Source organism: Prorops nasuta, unplaced genomic scaffold (genome assembly GCF_024137725.1).
Source record: "Prorops nasuta isolate Cenicafe-Biocafe unplaced genomic scaffold, Cenicafe_Pnas_1.2 PNAS00014, whole genome shotgun sequence".
NCBI classification, from domain to species: Eukaryota; Metazoa; Arthropoda; class Insecta; order Hymenoptera; family Bethylidae; genus Prorops; species Prorops nasuta.
The window spans coordinates 4,986,278-5,005,078 of record NW_027116811.1 but is presented as its reverse complement, the minus strand read 5'-3'; the positions used below and the strand labels follow the sequence as shown (position 1 = coordinate 5,005,078).

Sequence of the window (18,801 nt, the reverse complement as noted above, 5' to 3'; positions counted from 1 at the left end):
AGGGTTTGAGTTTCGTGGACCAATTACAACTGAAACAATGGCGTACATTCGTGTTACATCCACGACCCCTAAATTTATCGTCTGGTGTAATAAAAATCAGTCATAAACGTTTCTGTAAACGAATGATATTCCAACGAGCACAAATTAAAAGCGTTTGCGGTTAACTTTTGATTAATTGCCGATGGAGCGATAGAGATTTGTAAATCAAATCCTTCGATCTTGGCAAAGTTAGGCGTACTAATGAATCGTGTAATTAGCGTCTGTAATTAATCCCGTGTGAAAACTAGGATTTTTTACCGGAGGACGCGTGCGGGCTTTTCTTCTTTTATCCTCTTCCGGCTGTTTTATGTAGGTCAGCGACGCTGCAATTTGCACGCTATTTGGATCAGCGTCCCTTTCGCAGTTTCGCTCATTCGTGTAAGTGTGCGTACGTGTGTATATGCGCGCCTCGTATCTTTTATTCGCCCACGGTCTCTTGTCAGATAAATGAATGGCAATTCTAAGCTGTATCGCCACCATTATCCCATCCGGAGCTTCTTTGGCACGTAATACAATTTATGACTTAATGTTATAGCCTGCGTCTCGACCGAGTAATGTTCAATTTATAAATACTTTATTATCTTTCGTCTCTTTTCTTTCACATATAAGAGTAAACGAATGCAGAGTTTCGTAGGGATAACGTTGTGCGTTGTAGAAAATTGCAAAGGAATATAAGATTAAGAAAATAAAGCTTGATTTACTTCGATGTAATTCGAAATTCGTGGTTCAGGTAAGTAAATAAACTCTAGACTGCACAAGGCGCGAGTTATTGCTGGTATATACATGTATATATATATATATATATAGTTATACGTGAGTTTACGTTCTGGAGGCTGTGACCGTAATTGGATAAGGCACATACGATAGAAAACTCGCGAATGCTTTGGATAGATTAATTGGGACACTCGTGATCCAAATAGCGAGCAATATTGCTCGCAATAACAACAACCGACAGTTTCTTATTAAATTATATAACTAATTAATTCACTGAATAGTTAAGTGAAAGAAATTAATTAAAATTGATCGATTGTTTAATTTACTGCTTATACTTTTTTATATTATATTTATTAATCACTGAAGAATTTTGAGAAAATAATTTATTACTATTTTGGAGTGAGTTTGGTGCATATTGAGCGGAGAATTAAGAGCTACATAAAAGAAATTCAATTAAATTGATCGTCTGTTTAATTTTCTGCTCTCTTATGCTATTTCTATACTATATTTATTAATCTCTTCCAGTACAATTTAATAATGAGAAACTGTACATGAAATACCCATTTAATTTTTATTGAAAAACACTTGTTCCATTTTATAGTTTTTATATATTTTTAATCCCTTCCAGTAAAATGACGAGCTATACTCGTCATTTTACCGGAAGGGGTTAATCAGTGACAAAATTTCAAAATGATCTATCACTAAATTGGAGTGAGTTTGATAGATATATTGAATAAAAAGTAAGTAGTTATATTAAAAAAATTCAATTAAATTAATCGTTTTTTTTAAATTTTCTATTTAAACTATTTCTACATTATATTTATCAATCACTGAAGAGTTTTAAAAATGAAAAATCGCCAAATTGGAATGAGTTTAGTGGATATTGAGCAGAGCGCGAGTTATCACGAACGGACTATAGGCGTATAGTGGCCAGAGTGAGCACGTGAGTACGATGAAAAGGAATGGGCGTTAGGGTGGCCAGCGACGACGGAATCAGCAGCGACGGCGCGCCGCCAGCTGCAAGCTGCCCGACGGCGAGGTCGTCGTTCTTTAGCTTCTCCCCCGTTCATCCAAAAAAGCTCCCAGAGCACGCACCAACCGTTTCTTTTCCAATTCATTCATCACAACAACTTTTTACTGCTAAAACCGTTTACTCGCTTCAACTGAAAATACTCTTTTCCAAAATACACAAAAAATTCCAAATCCTTTCAATTTTCTAGAAAAACCCAGAATAATAGATTTTTTACTGTACACAATGTCACCTTGAAAGACTAGGTATCTATGTATAGTTATAGGAGTGTTAGCGATAATATCACTAGTGATTTGAATAGGCTGAAGAATTTTTCATGCGAATAAATAAACGGTAGATCGAATCTGACTTTAATGAATTCCGAGAGGGTTTGGAGATTTAGGATTTTCAATGGGAGGTCAAGGAGTGGTTACGCCAGTATTGTGAAGAAGAGAAAAAATCGAAGGACGAGTTTGTTCAAGATCGAGGGGAAAGGTGATCAGGATGGATTATGCCTCGTGATTATTTTTCTTAAAGCGTTATCTTGTGTGTTACCGAGGTCAGAAATTATCGACGATTCGTGATCTTGTTATATATGCTATTCTTCGAGTTATCTATTTTCTTTTTCTTTTTTTTAGACCCGTCTCTTGACTTATTTACTTTTCAATTTATCCAGGCGTTATTATTAGTGTTATTATTGAACTGAAGAGACACTGGGAAGGACAATTAATTGATACTGTGTATATATCGCTTTGTATCAAAAATAAACTCGATATTTTTTTGTTTTTTAAATTATTTATTCTTTTATTCATTCGAGTATTATTATTGTTATTATTCTTAGAACACAGAGGCTAGCAGAAATAATTAATGGCTTGTGTTTACATGTAACTCCAGTATACATCTGAACGAGCATTCAATGTTTACAAAATAACACAGGCATTCAAAAGCCAATTGGAGGAAAACAAAAATCGTCTGAGAAAGACTTATACCAACTTTAGCTCGAGTTTGGATTTGCAATTGTTCTGCTTTCGTGCCAAATTGGCAATCGGCTCTGTCTGCCCCCCCCCCCTCATAGTTTATGAAATTGTACGAAAAAGTATTTTTCAACTGATGCATGCAAAACAATCTTTAATATTGTTTGTCAATTCACCCTTTTGACCGGATCAATTGATTATTATTGTATTTATAGATAAAGCTCGAGTCGTGATTTACTTTAAAGCCCGATATCAGCGATATACTATGCCAATACTATTATGCTTTTAAGGTAGACACACGCTTACGTTGAAAATCTCCAGCTTAAATATCGAACGCTTTATGGAGGTCGAGTGCAGACACGTGTTGTACCTACGTATAACGTGTGGAAAGCAGTCACAGTTTTCCGGGATATATCACGCTTTATTGGAAACAACTACGAGATTTTGCAGCTTTCCACGACGCTGCATAATTCATTATACCAGATTACTGCATGCTTAGCTTTAATAAATATACGAATAAAAAAATATATTAAAAAAAAAAATAAGGCGTACACCCACCTATTCCAGTGCGATAAATCTTTTAATAATTTCCAGATGCTACATTGTGAAATTTAAGTATTCGGCCATATTGGAATAGGGAGAACCGAAAGTGCCGTTAATAAATTATTTTCAAGTATTTTTTTCATTGCGATAATTTTGTATTTTTATTTACGAAATTTCTGCCCAAGAATTATCGCTTCTCTTTTTACTGTATCGTGTACAAAGAAACGAATTAACGTCGATATTAATTCCTAATCGATCGTAATTGCGTTTTTTTACACGACGTTTGTGGCTATTGTTACGACAGTCAACAAAACGTTTGACGCCATTCACGGGGAACACGTGGCACTTCCGGGTAATTTCGCTCCCTTTTTCTTGCCAGAGGTAACACGGGTATCGCATAACGTAAAAGTAGTCGTTTAAAATTCGTATATCCATCCTTAGTGGACTCTAGACCCGAAAAAACGCGCTATTGGAGCTAAATTTCACTCTCCATTTCGTATTTAACATACAGAAAAACATCAAATAGCCACAATCACAGTTGAAAATTCTAAAGAATCCGAATAATTCGCTCGAACAAGGTCAGAAAAACAAAAGAAACTCGCGTTAAATCAAGCAGCACACATCGAGAGCTAATAGCCGTGAGCCCGTAATGCTCGGATCATTGTTTGTTGTTTTATTGACTGTACCGGTTAAAGTTTACTTCTACAGAAGCGTTCCTGGAATGCACCGTCAACACAACCGAACGGAACCAGTTTGTAAAGATTGCTCGAGTGGCGAATTCAGTTCGAGGAGGGAACATAACCTTAGTAGCACAAATATTGTTAGAACATCCTTAGAACATAGCGACGATGTCCGCTGAACATCGTACGCCATCAAATAAGCAAACGGAATATTTCAAGTCTCGAGAAGAGCTTTAACGGTTTCGAAAACCTATCGAACGCCTATTTCTTATTATTGTTTTTTATTCCGGTTTCTCTCTAGTGATGCGAAGATTCCGTACGACAAGATGGCCTTGCCTGCCCGCTGACCTCTTTACTTAATGGACTTTGCGGCTGCTAAAGCCGCCGACAAACTGCATCTGCCTACACGCTCCTCATTATTAAGCTTAACTTTGCGTATTTCTCATCCTTCAACGACCCTAACCTCGGTTAATCGCTGAAAACTGCCCTCTCGGTTACAATCGCGCGTCATCCTAACCTCAAACGAGCCACTGATCACTAAACTCACCGCAATGCCAATCGCTCGACCCATTTCCACACTCTTATCGTCGAAACTCTACGTTATCGTAAGCGCATGAATGAATACGAAAGATGCTCCAATTTCAACGATGCTGATATAACGTAAGGAAAAGAACGTTTTCCTCTTGTACGTCCGTATTAGATTCGATCGCGTGAAAAGAAATTAATTGGAGAATAGTCGAGGCGAGCGTATGCAACGCTTTCACTGAAAGGTTTTTCAACGCGTCCTACTTAACAAACGGCATTAGCCTGCAAGTAGTATAATGCCATTCAAGGTTAACCTGCTAATCGAATGATGCTTTATCATAGCCCGTTTCGTGTCCCATTAATTTAGCCGATTTTCATAAATCATTCGGCAATCGAATTTACCGAGGAAAATGGTCGAACGACATTGGCCGAGGTCGAAGCTTATTATTGTGCGTTTATAAACAGGTCGCTAGGTGAATCCCGTTCTCGAACACTGTGCGCGTTGTTGCCTGCCTTGCGCGGAGAAAAATAGTTTTCGTTTCTCTCACGAGAGACGCCTGTCACTAGGGTCCGTATTCACATGCTCTGTTTATAAATACGATCGTCCCAAGCGTTGTCTGTCCTTTTTCTTCCAATAGTGCTAGAAAAGATAACCTGTGCTCAAAACTCAATCTTATTTATTTACATTATCCAACAATGAATACAGGCCTACAGAGTGTCCCCTTGGATCCATCTCGTGGCGAATCATACAACTTTGTAGCTCGCTCAGTGTCAATTCAGAATGTGAATCACCCGTTACGATGAAATTTCATATTGCCGACGGAGAAACACACCATTGTTTACACGCTCGAGATGTTTCTAACGGAACTTGCTGGTTTTCGCCTTCATGTCATTGTGTTACCTCTTGTTTCTTCGTTCTTTTCCTCGTCCCTCTGGAATCTCACGCCTTCTAACCTACAAATGTGCGGTTTTTCGTCGCTTTCTCGCATGTGAAATAGCTTCTTATCCCACAACCTGACCTTTTTAGTAACCTTTCTCGCACGTTTCATCCAACCTTGGCCCTCGGGATCTCGCCAGATAGAAATTTCCGCGATTGTATATCCGCTTTCACTGGAAATCCGAGGCTTCGCGCGATTCTTCTCACTTTCTAACCTCTCACTGTGCGAACTCGAGTTTCCCGCGAAAACTTCTAAACAAACACTTTTAATAAAAACAAGCTCATTGAGAGATTCGCAGATTTCTCTAAATCCAAGCTTTTTCAACACTCTTTTTCTATCAAAGATGCCCAAAGACACCTGTTACAACTTTAATTTGAAATTAATTTCAAGTTTTAATATTTACTTCTTAATTGACGTTTTAACTTTTCACGTAACAGTTCTTTACATTATTTATTTATTAGTATCATATCCCTCCACCTCTTCCTAGATCTAAATAAACCTTTAGGTCGAAATAATACTAAAAAGAATTTCATAAAAACAATGTTATCACCTCTTTTCTCGCGAGGAATTTTTCTGGACAATTTTCTCTCCCGAGAAGCTTGCGCAACAGCGCAAATATCTTCAGGATATCCTCAGAACGTTCCAAGAATATCCACACGTCCAGTAAACGTCCCGAGAATGTCCCCCTGAACATTGCGTGTTACAACGGGGATTTACGCTGGAAACGGAAGCATCGGAATCGGAAGGTCAGCCACATGGAAAGAAATGTTGTCCCGGGGCGAGATTAATTCGAGCGCCACAGATTCCAAGACGCCACGAGTCGTCAAATCTCAATGTTTACGCACGTGTACTCGAGAGCCTGAATTGACTCGTTCCATGCCTCGGGAATTATACTCGGTCTCTCGCTCGCGTCCTCTTGTTTTTCCCACTTTAAACGTTTCATCAACATCTCGTTATTCCACCCCATTATACCCTGTTATTTTACAGCAATTTTTTATCGACCTCGGTGATAAACATCTTGGCTCTTAAAGGCAATTAAAATCGATTTTCTTTTACTAAAATGTAAGGTTTTCACCATCACAGATGTGGATGATTAATCATTCTCAGTAATTTCCGGATTAAACCGGCTATTCGCGTTACCCTACTGTCGACCTAACATTAAACTCTGGCGTTTCATGAATTCCTTAACAATTTTTCTCACTCTCGCACAAACTCACTTTTTCTCTCATACCAAAAAAAACCCAAAGAACAGAAATTTTACAACTTTTCTTTTCCAATTAACGCAAATCCCTAACATTCTTCGTCGAAGCTGCTGGTCGCTCTGAATTATTAAATTTTCAATTCCCTCGTAAACCAACGCAATTAGTTGCGTCAGTTTTGAAGCTGACGAAACTTTTCCAAGCTCTGTGTTCACCTTGACAAGAAAGCTGTTCGCGCAAGATTTTTAATAATGCAGGTGCTTGAGCTTTGGAAAGAGGAGGGGAGGGGGGGGGGTTGAGAACGTCCATGACCGCCACGTGGTATAAGATAATAACCGACGGAGCACGTGTGTGTTTGGTTCGCTGCGTTCCTACGTGCCGTGATGCTACGCGATGCTACGCGATCCCACGCGTCTCCGAGTCTCGGGACCTCCAGCTTGATTTATCCAATTGATACGCTCGCCGCACTTGAACCACTCTATCCACTTATTCGCTTCCTCGTTCCTCTCTTTTTTTTCCAAGACTCGTATCGCACCGCCCCCCTCCCTACTATTTTTTCTCCATTCATTCACCTCGGAAAACTAGACAAAATCTATCTTATCTATCGCTAATACAATTTCGACCTTGAGGAAAACGACGGCAATGGCAGAGATAAGATAATTCGTGCTTTTTAAGCTCGATTGACTCGTAGGAAAATAAACTCGTACGGTTAACAGAGGCCATTAACCCATTTCGTTGATCAACTGAAGGAGAACAAAAAATTCGAACGATTAATTGACTCGATATAAACCATTCGTGTATATATATATATATACATATATATATGTACATTCGAGTAACGAATGCTTATTCGCTCCAAGCGATAATTTTGAAGAGTCCGCAAGAATTATTTCAACTATGTAACCTCACTTACCCGTGACCTCCAAACAAGAGAAATTATTCGAGTTAACCTCTATAAAAAAATTAACGCAAAGTTGTAAACAAACATTTTTTTCCCATTAATAATTCTAAATTTTTCTATTGGCCAGAGGCCAAACAGTACAACAGGACTAAAATTAAATCTGAAATATTTGGAGAATTATTGTAATATTATGTGAGTGATAAATAAAATGCAGAATTTGTCTAGTTCATATAGAAGGTATATATATATGTTGGTATAAGTAAATTGTAGGTCATAGCTATAAGTTGAAAACACTATACCTACATGAGACAGCTACGAGAGAGTGGTCATTGTATATTCAAACTTGGCAGACTAATCGCGACTTCCGGGAGGGGATATAAGATTGTTAAGAAAGGGGGGGGGGGCTGAAGTAAGAACTCTTTGTTCTTGCTGAAGGGGACGGATCGAAGATGTCCATAAGTTTTGCGAGGTTGGGAAGGACGAAAGGGAGAGGAAAAGGTGTTACTGAAATATTAAGAAGGTCGAAAGGTCGAGCGAACGTGGTGCGTATTTTCTTATAACTCAACCTCTCAGTCTACTGTCACGGCTGGTCCGTACAGGTACCCTCGTACTCGTTCTTCCCGGCTGGTCCGTGGAAACCGACATTTTACACTCTTTCTCAACTATTATAAAGTCTTTTCTCTCAATTTTCTGCTTTTTTTTTTGTTAAATAATAAACACCTGAGTATTTCTTCTTCGGTCACGAGGATTTTTACGGTTGATTTCAAGGTCATTGCTTCTAGAGAAGTCTTTGGACTCTCGCTGGTGCTGGAGAACCCAGTGACAAGATCGGCAATCGGTGCAAGAAGAAGGCTTTCGATTGGCCCCACTTCCGGTGACATTTTGAGAGTTTCAAGAGCCTCCTAGTGATTTTTTTGGTCTGCTCGACGTCGCTGAGTCACGAGAATTTTATGGTTCCTTTCAAGGTCATCGCTTTTCCAGAAGACTAAATTCTCGTTGGTGCTGAAGAATCCAGTAACGCGATTGGTAAACTTTGCAAGAAGAAGGCTTTCGATTGGTCCCACTTCTGTTGACATTTTGAGAGTTTCAAGAGCCTCCTAGTGATATTTTTTTGGTCTGCTCGACGTCATTGAGTCACGAAAATTTTACAGTTACTTTCAAGGTCATTGCTTCTACAGAAGACTCCTGACCCTAGTTGGTGCTGGAGAACCCAATGACAAGATTGGTAAACGTTGCAAGAAGAAGATTTTCATTGGTCCCACTGCTGGTGACATTTTGAGAATTTCAAGAGCCTCCTAGTGATTTTTCCTCGATCCGCTCGACGCCATCGAGCAAACAATCGAGAAATGAGCTTCAGGTTCATCGCCCATCTTGCTTTCAAGGTCTTGGGTTCAAAGTGGCGGCGCTCGACCAGAGCGATTTTTAAAAGGCGACGTTATTCTCGACGTCTCTACTGAAACATTGCATAATTAATTTTTACAAATTAATTATTGCTCGTTGATTGACAATTAATTACCATCCATCGATCAACCACTCAGAATTCTCGGAATTTGCACTGGTCCAAACTTCGCTTCGTCCGATTGCTCTCGCAAACGCGACTGAAGCTGCAGCTCGATTTCTTTGTGTGTATATATATATACACTATATAAAAAAATCAACGGTAGTGCTTCTTTACCACTCAAAAAAAATTTTGAAACACCAAAATAAAAAAATAAACGTACAAAAAAGAACGAGATTTAATCATGGAATTCGAGACCCAAGCTTTGATTCATTTCTGCCTATCGCATGGCCCAGCGACCAGAACCAAGTTTGATCGATGCAGGTAAAAACAAAGCTTTGATTTCGCTTATCACAGCTATTATCTTAATTATGTATACGCGTGTGTGCCGTTTTAACCGGCTAATAAAGAAAGACGATAGCCCGATCGAGATATTTCGAGTTACGCAAATTCGACGAGCAGGTGGCTCGTTAAAAATACTTTGGAGAACTCTTAATGTTAATGAAATTGTTACCGATAGCGTGGTTACGGATATGCATATATGTATATATATATATATATATATTTATAACGTAAGTGAATTTTAAAAATAGTTTTTATATCGTCTTTTGATGAATTTCAGGTCTGCGGGGTCCATAGGTGCGAGGTCCGCGCCGAGTACTCCTCTTCAATCCGTGGCAGGACCACCTCAATCCAGTCCACAGTCCATCAGTGGCTCTCAACTTACAGTTGCGGGGACTAATCTTCCACCCCAGAGGAGTCCCAGTCATACGTCCTTGAAATGTAGCGACAGGTGAGAGGATTTCATACAAATTTGGTTAAGGCCATGTTTCAGTCGAGAGAGATCCGGAAGAGGTCGCTGGCGATCCTACAATCATTTAAGTAGAACTATCTCGGAGGCACTCGGCCTAACGGACCAGATTGGATAGTGTTTCTTTTCTCACGATAAAGCGCAGCTGAATATACATTTTCTCGATAAGCCCACGGAGACTCTAGCACGTTTCAGATTACTTACCTGGAATTCATGAATGGCTCCCTTTGTGCCAATATTTTATAGGCGCGGGTACGCAGCGCGTGGTACGAACGTGCGACGCGTCGCGCTGAAAGTCTCTTGACGCGCTACAGTGATAACGCCGCGTGTGGATCAGACGTGGGACGTATGGAATTGTAGAGTGAACGCTCAGAGCATGGCGTGTTACTCCACGCGTCGTATATTTGCTTGAACGTTAACAGTGGAATAAAGCTGTTATTGTTACCAGGAGACTTGACCAAATCTCGCATCAAATTGTACAAATAAAGGTCGTGGTACGAGCGCGCGGCACGTCTGCTCCGCAATGCGTCAAAAATCTCTTGACGCGCTGCAGTGATCACGCCGCGTGTGGATCAGACGTGCGACGTATGGAGCTGTGGAGTAAAAGCGTAGAAAGTACGGCGCGTTACTCCACGCGCCGTGTATTTGCTTGCAACAAAACAGTGGAATGAAGTTGTTATCAGGGGACTTGGTAAAATCTCGCATAAAGCTGTACAAATAAAGGAACGAGTACGTGACGCGTGGAGCAGACGCGCTGCGTGAAAGTAGAAGCGCCCCCTGTGGAGCGAACGTGCCGCGCGTAAAGTGGAAGCGTCCCTTTGGAACGGACACAATGTGTAGAGGGAGCGCGTGGCGTGGCACTCCACGCGCCGTGTATTTGCTTGCACGTTAACAGTGGAATGAAGCTGTTGTCAGAAGACTTGGTCGAATCTTATAACGAGTTGTGCAAATAAATTGAGTTATATCTTAGTAGGAGCATATATATTAATTAATAAATAGTTCCTTTCAATAACCTGATCTATCAGAACACGTTACTTCTCCCAAGTAAACCAGATCGATATTGAGTTTAAGGAGAGACCTATAGAAGTTCCAACGCCAACGTAACCAAGCATCAATGCATTTAGCATTGGCATTTGCCATTACAAATAATTGGAGACGGTTTGCTCGATCGTGCACACCGAAACTCAGTGTACCGTCTTTGACTAGAAGCAAACGCGATTCGATACAAACTTCAGTGTTGGAAATCGATGAATAGTGCTCGGTTGAATCGTACACACATCAATGCCAACGCTTTTCAAAAGTTCATTACGTATACCGAGTTGGAACCTTAGTATGTAAACAACGTAAACAATGAAATTCTACGAAAAACTTGTATTACTCTGTACTAATAAAACTCGAGTCTCCCCTTTCAAGCGGTTTCGATGTTTTGCGCGTAGCATTGTTTTGTTGTGCTTTTTTGTCTCTCGAGACTAAAAATTTCCATGAATCGAGGATTACCGATTTTAAAGTTAAACTGAGTGTTTTGATTTATTCACTGGCAACTCGCTTGGACGCAACGTTGAATTATCGATTTTTGTTTACACTTTTATATTTTCTCAGCTTGTTTCTCAGGTAGCAGACCGAGTGTCCCACGGTTATCGCGTTTTTTTCTTGTCGTGCGAGAATTATCAGCAAGGCGCTAGATGTTGAGTCTCTTTTGAATTGATCCACGTCAGTCAAGTGAGTAGCGGCGTATTTCTCGGTACGTGCGTCGCTTCTATTTATTGTTTGACTTTGAGAAAAGTTATGGAACTGAAATTCGATATGTGGAGTAACGATAGTTGGAGTCCTAGGATTCGCAGAACCGTCTCGCTAAATCAACATTGTAAACTCTTCAGGTCAGAGAACGAAGAGATCGATCTGATACTAATTGGATTACTCAGTGGAATTATTTTTCTAGATGATCTTACTTTTGGATTATGCTGCTGGATTGTTTTTTTGGTGCAACTTATAATAAAAGGCGATTATAAATAAAAAGGGCGAGTCGAGAGTAATGTACTAAATTCTAGGAATGTATTGTAAACACAATATAAAAGTTAAAGGGTCTTCTGCACTCTTTTGTGATTTTAATTTTTTCTATGTACAATATCAATAACAATTTTATTTCTTGGATCTATCTTTATTTTATCTAGAAAAAAAAATAAATAACCTTCGCATAGACAAAGTACAAAGTGTACAGTGGTGGATGATGATATTTTTGACAATCAGCTGTATTGACACAATCATTAAAAAAACATAAACACGTTACATTGTTTTTGCTGTTGTATTTGAAAAAATTAAAACGAAAAAACAATAATGCAAGGTGAATTTGAGCTCTTTTTCTTATTTATTGAATATATTCTTAAAATTTTACACATTTCTCCCAACTCACCTTTTAAATAGATTGAAGCGCTTATGACATCACACAATAACAATGTAAAAATCTTTTATCTTCATAACTCTAAGAAATATAATTTTGTTTACATAGAACCTTTTTCAATGCAAGTAGAGAGAACCTTCAGAAAAGTTCCTGATGAAAAAAATAAGCATCTCTCAGAAATAACGAGATTAAATTTTGTTTAAATTTTTGAGTGCCTCTCCTATAATACAGATTTGCAAAAATTGAGTGTGTGAGTGAAAAACTGAAGATTTCCCCACAAAGCCCGTGTTTTCTGGCAAATAATCTTTGATTTATGCTCCACTCCGGATACAAGTCTAAAAAGTGTAATACTCCGCAACATTGTAACGTTCAGGAATAGAAAATTATCTGGATGAACGATCTCGCAAAATCGAGTCATTAATTCCATGAGTCAGGGACTATTGTTTGGAATTATCGAACAGGCCAGAGTTAGACTAAGCGACATGATTAGTTTTTACGTCAACAGGCGTCATGACTGATGTCACTGACTCCAATTTTATTGTTGCACTCGGTGTGTGTCACGTTCTAATGCAAATTACCTGCTGTCGATAATCCGGTCAATGGCTAATTCCACCCCCCCCCCCCCCTTCTTCTTTCCTCAGGACAATAATAATAACAATTACCAAGCTTGTCTGATCTCGTGATTTACGAGCCACCAGAGTTCGAACGATATTTGCGATAAAATTAATAATATATAATAGCATAGATATATGTTGTAATATATGCACTTTCAAGGTCATAGGATCATGAACTCTCTGAACCCTCGAGGCAACGATCAGCTGATTTTTTCTACAGACAAACCGCCATTTCCCAACACTCGCATCGAGTTGATAAACAAAGTGGGATTCTTAATTAAGAAAATTAATAATTAAATATTTTATCGTCTACGATAATTAAAAATTTTGAAAAAATTTAATATAATATTAGAAAATAAAACAGAATGTTAGGAGAGTTTTAGAATATTAACGGATGTAAGAATGGTGAGTCGAGTGAACCGATAAAAACTGAAATTTTCCTAGAATCGTGACGATCGAGTGGGAAATCACAGTGACCGTCTGTGAGAGATAAGGGTAAATTTGTCAAAACTCTTATCACTTTCCGATTCGCACGTGTGTCTAATCGGTACAATAATGGTTGATTCTTCAATGACGCGAAATCTTGAAAGAGTTCTCATGGAATATCGAGAAAATCGAAGCTTAATTTCTCAAGTGGCTCTTCGTAATTTTTTGGCAAGTTAATTAATATTATTTCATTCAGAGTGAATTTTCTCACAATTTCCTATACCACTGTTGTATATTTTATCGTTGCAACAGTAATTAATTCTTCAATAACTTGAAATCCCAAAAGAGAGTTCTCATAAAAAATAAAAAAAAAACAAATCTTTTCTCAAGTGGCTCCTCATAATTTTCTACCAAGTTAATTAACATTATTTCATTCAGAGCAAATTTTCTAAATTTTCCATACGAGCTCTGTATTGTTAATTGGTACAACAATGATTAATTCTTCAAGAAATTAAAATTCCAAAAGAGTTATAAAAAAAAATCGAATCTTGTTCTCTCAAGTGCTTCCTACTTTTCTACCAAACTTAATTACCATTATTTCATTCAGAGCATGAATTTTCCATACGAGCGCTTGAAAATTATTCCATCGACTCGTTATCTTCAATCGGGAGCAGACCTAACGCGACGCGCAGCGGGCGAACGAAGATAAACCTCGCACTCTCCTCTAGCGAGCGGTCCGCGATAAAAGGTCAACGACCTTTTTCTCACTTTTATCTACCAACGGGTCAAAGCTACCCCTCCCCTTCTTAATTTTTCCCGCAAGCGTGAGAGAACACCACTGCGAATTATCGACCGGTCATCTGGTAATTTTCACTCCAGCTCTGTACAGTGTTTAATGAGCGAGCCGGGGTGCAGGCAAACTAATTACGGACGCTTGATTAAGACCCGCAGTCTCGAACCCTGTAGTAGCCGAAGTGTCTTACAATAACGTTGAAACGTGCACCGTATAACCGAATCTATACATATATATATATATATATAAACAAAATATTACGATGGTCGAGGACCAAACTAACGGGCCTTCTTCTTGCACTTTGCAGCCAACTATCAAAACCACTGAGCAGAAGCGTGCCGTCGATGGCTGCTGGGGTCCAGACGCCGGCAAAGGATATCAGCAGGTCATCTTCAAGGTCATCGCCAACCACCAGCAGTGCCAGACAAAAAAAGTTCCACCGACACTTCACTCAGGTAAATGGAATCCGAACTCGAAGAGCAAAGAACCAAACTCGCTGATTCGCTGCGGGCTAAGAGTAGATTCGACCTAATTTTAGTCTTCAAAATTTCGAAACCAGGTTGCCGATGACGAGAGGGTACTCAACTACTACAGCTGTGCTTTGGTCGGCGACATTTTGCTCCAAGGTCATCTGTACATAACGCCGAACTACTTCGCCTTCTACAGCAACGTCTTCGGCTACGTGACAAAGCTGCTGATACCCACCACGTCGGTGCTGAAGATCAGCAAGGAAAAGACTGCAAGAATCATTCCAAACGCTGTGGCGGTGGCTACCGAGGACGAACGCCACGTATTCTGCTCGTTGCTCTCGAGGGACTCGACCTTCAAGTTGATGAAGCAGGTCTGGGACGCTGCTATGGAAGCCAGACCGGTCGAGGACCTTCCTCTTCCTCTGCCACTGGAGGAAGTCAAGCTCATACCACCCAACACCCTCCTCGTCGACGACTCGGAGGTCAACCCTGAAGAGGATGACTCCAGCATGAGCGAGAGTGGCCCTGACCTCAAACCAAGACCCAGTGTGGTCTGTGTGAATGATGATAATGTTCCACCTGGTATACCTAGAGCAACCGTGTCCTCTATCAGGTTCAAACATTTTTTGTTCCTCTTCTTTGTTATTATTCTTGCAAGTTCATCCGTGAGTAGGTTTAATGATGCGTGTTTGTTTTCTTGCAGGGTGGACCAAGTATTACCAAAATCAATGGGTACCAATAGGTCATCGTTATTCTTCTTGGGTAGATTCAAATCTAGCACGGTCATAACTGTTTTAGTCGCACTCCTCGCTGTCCTCTACCTGTCCGCAGCTCTGATGATGATCCGTATAGATCGATTGCACACTATGTATCTTAATCACCCTTTTGTCTCGCCTGAACGTTTCACCCAGGATCGACTCATTCACTACTTGAACACCAATCTTGATCAGATCACCAAGGTTTGTTTCTTGAGATTCTTCTTCTGGTAAAGTCGTTGTCCTTGAGAATTTTCTTCAAGGTCGTTTCAAATTTCAGGTGCGGCAAAGTTTGCAGACGCTCTCACAGCAGTTCGTGATGTTGAACCAAGCGGGTCAGACTGGACCAGGGGTTTCCGGTGGAGTCGAGAGCGAAGATGGACCGAGTTAGCCCCTGGCGAGCCTCGAGAGTTTCAAGCAACCAAATAACGATACGAGCCCCACTCGCCTCGCTAGCGTACAAAAAGCGCCTAGTAAATAATCATAAGGAGCCACTTTGTCATCGACTCTCGATCATGACGAACGTTGGCACACAACTAGCGAAAAAGAATTATTTATTATCGATCCTAGCTCCTAGCCTTGTGAGATTCAGAGTTAGGCGCCTCGTTAAACGAGAGATCTAAGCTATGAGCCGTTCGATCGGTATAGCAAAACTTTAGACTGCTTGGAATTATCAGAAATTAATTGCGATTAACTTACAGACGCTCATAGTAAGTCGATTTCAAATGTCAAAGACCAATTTTGCCCACTGCACTGTTATGGTAGGTCAGTGAACTTTGCAGCTTCAGTTTTCGTGTCAACTGATAATTTCAAACTTTCCTCTGGGGTTTCTCTTTGCTTGCTCTTTTTTTATCCTCGCTGTATTCTCTCTCGACAGAGTCGATAGTCAATTCGCTCAACTTTGTTATTTTAGTGTAGAGACACTTTGGTTTAGTCCATTGACGTGTGGTACTTGTAATTTTATTATGTACAATTTGTAAGTTAAGTAAGTGTTTCCACGTGGTTCTTTTAGAAGCTTCTGTCAAGTCCTGTACATGTATTGGTGAAATTGGTCTGAAAAATCTTAATTTTAGAGCGAGAAAAGCGAGGGACAGGGGTTTCATTCTTAAACTAGTCATGCGTACCTTTGCCCCGGGTATGGATAAATTGATTAAAGTATATATATATATATATATATATATATATATATTGTAAAATATATAATATATACACATGTAAAAGATAGATTAACGCATGTTTCGCGATTACTCGTTCGTTAATCATGCATTTCCAGCTAGTCGGGCACTACTGATCCACTGCTACCAAATTTTAACACCTGCTCGTCCCGATCGGTTTTAAATCGATATCGTTAGATTACCAGGGGCAGAGTAAGCCTAAGGCAAACCAATCAGGAACGAGATCGGCGAGAAAATGTAACTTGATTGTCCGTTTGTTTTCTGGTGCAGTGAGCGTTTTCATGTGAGTAAAGAAAAAAAGAAATTCCAGTTACTCGAACGATTTTTGAATTTGAATGCGTTTGACGAATACGAAGCGTTTGTACATTTGAAAGTTATTGGGAGAAGGAAGAGAGATTGTCTGTGATAATAGGCTCGAGGACGTCGCTGGGGCCTTGAATTTCGAGCTGGGTTCTATTGATGGGAGAGAAAAGGAAAGAACTTTATTTCGTATTCTGTATATTTAATCCGAACAAATGAGATAATCAATGAACCTCGCTCGATATTTTGCCCAAGTCCAATTATGGGATCTAACAGATTTACTGTTACATTAATTAGCTGTATATCGATACTATTGTAGGGTACAATTGAAAATTTCTTTATACCTTGTGTTACTATTTCATACCGTTTATTACTGTACGTTTTAAGTGATCGATGGTTGCTGTAATCATCGCTTTATTATTATTATTATTATAGTGATTATTATTATTATCATTACTGTTATCATTTTAATATTAGCAACGCTCGATTAAGTTATGGAACAGTGAAAAATTGCAATTGGCAGTGTAAATCTTTTATTTTCGATGAGTGCATTCGTCAGAAAAATCACTCACTCTTTTATCCTTTTGTTATTTTCGTTTGTTAACTGGGATAACGAAGATGCGTACACATTCGTGGTCGCAGGGGTCGAGGAAAATTATTCGTACGCGAGAAGATAGCTTGTGACTGGAAAGAATTTTGCGCCCGAAAAGTGCCATAGAGCGAAAACAAATGCGTTCCGAGAAAAATGATGAAAAAATCACTAAAAAAATCTAGCTTTAGATCATGCAGGATCATTCGATCATACGTCGCAGGCTCCGTTTTTCTACGACAATTTTCCATGTTTTCTCATCGAAGCCAATCGCGAGCTCCGAAAATTTTGCCAAAAGTCGAATTGTACTCAAAGTTTTTTGGTAAACCTTGCAAAAGAGGAAAAATGTTATCGCTGTTCCTGTCGAATGCTCAGCAGACAGCCAAGTTTCGTGCCAAACGGTTTTAACGTAACGATCAATAATAATTATCGTCGAGCGTGTTTTTAATTTCGCGAAAAATTGTTTTTCCTTTCTTTCTCGAGAAGCTGGGAGCCTGCGCGGTGAAATTGATAGAGATGAGACTACATCGGCTAATTTATTAGACGGAAGTACCGATTCCTCGTTCTGGTTTCCACACGACTACTACTTGCCTTAACTGTAATGTTTTTAGACTTTTTAGATGGGTGCTCAATAAATGGTCCATTTTTCTTAGGTCATCTGTATGTGTGTAAAGAATACTTAATTAACGTCGACGGGCATATCCCGGACATTGAAAGACTGCGATGTGAATTTTTAAGATTGAAAAATGGAAAGGAAGCGGGCTCGTCGTGTATTGACGAGCGGATTTTAGCGTAAAGTGTATAGACTATTATAGAACAAAATCACATATTATAGCGATCGCAAAAGTGTCCTCATCGTGGAACATGCGTTCTTGTGTCATTGTTTTCTTAAGTATAGTGTGATAGTTGTAAATCGATTAATTTATATGGATTAAAAATTATGTAATTTTTTTTATATATTTTTCGTTCGATCGTTCTTTTGTTTTTTTAATTTTGTTCACTGCTGCGTTTTCAACCGGACAAAATCGATGCTTTTTTTTATTCTTCCAATCATATTCCACGATGAGAGACACAGATACTTGTGTATTTTGGCAGATAGATAATAATTGTTAATTGTTGACTATATCTCACTGGGAACTTTGCTCTTTCGAGGCAGACTATCGAAAATCGATCACGATATCCGGGCTACGCTTGCCGACGATCAAAACTAAAAAACACGAGAGAAAATCGCGATGAGAAGACGAAGATGAAGAGGGGGATACGAGGCTTTCCCCGAGAAGCAGAAATGAAATTCAAAATCACAGAAAGACCAATAATTTAATACGTGATTTGTGTAGTTCAATACACAAAAGTGCAAAATAAAATTTGTCAAAAGTTACATATCAGTGTTATTTTCGTACGCACCTTCCTTGCACTCCTAATAACTCCAGTGCGAATATTTTTTAACGAA

The 18,801-nt window shown here is 39.4% G+C and overlaps 1 protein-coding gene across 3 annotated transcripts in view; it reads left to right on the top strand.

Annotated features, from left to right (window-relative positions):
• Window positions 1-18,729, top strand: part of LOC136778570 (uncharacterized) — a 34,698-nt gene extending 15,969 nt beyond the window's left edge. For 2 of the 3 annotated variants that reach the window (XM_066735526.1, XM_066735528.1), the window contains exons 4-8: window positions 9,643-9,813; window positions 14,370-14,517; window positions 14,601-15,145; window positions 15,236-15,491; window positions 15,568-18,729. In XM_066735526.1, the coding sequence (XP_066591623.1) occupies window positions 9,643-9,813; window positions 14,370-14,517; window positions 14,601-15,145; window positions 15,236-15,491; window positions 15,568-15,678 (1,231 nt within the window). In that variant the 3' untranslated portion in view covers window positions 15,679-18,729. The remainder of the gene's footprint in view (window positions 1-9,642; window positions 9,814-14,369; window positions 14,518-14,600; window positions 15,146-15,235; window positions 15,492-15,567) is intronic. The other variant, XM_066735527.1, reaches the window with a different exon arrangement.
• The last annotated feature ends 72 nt before the right edge of the window (window positions 18,730-18,801 follow it).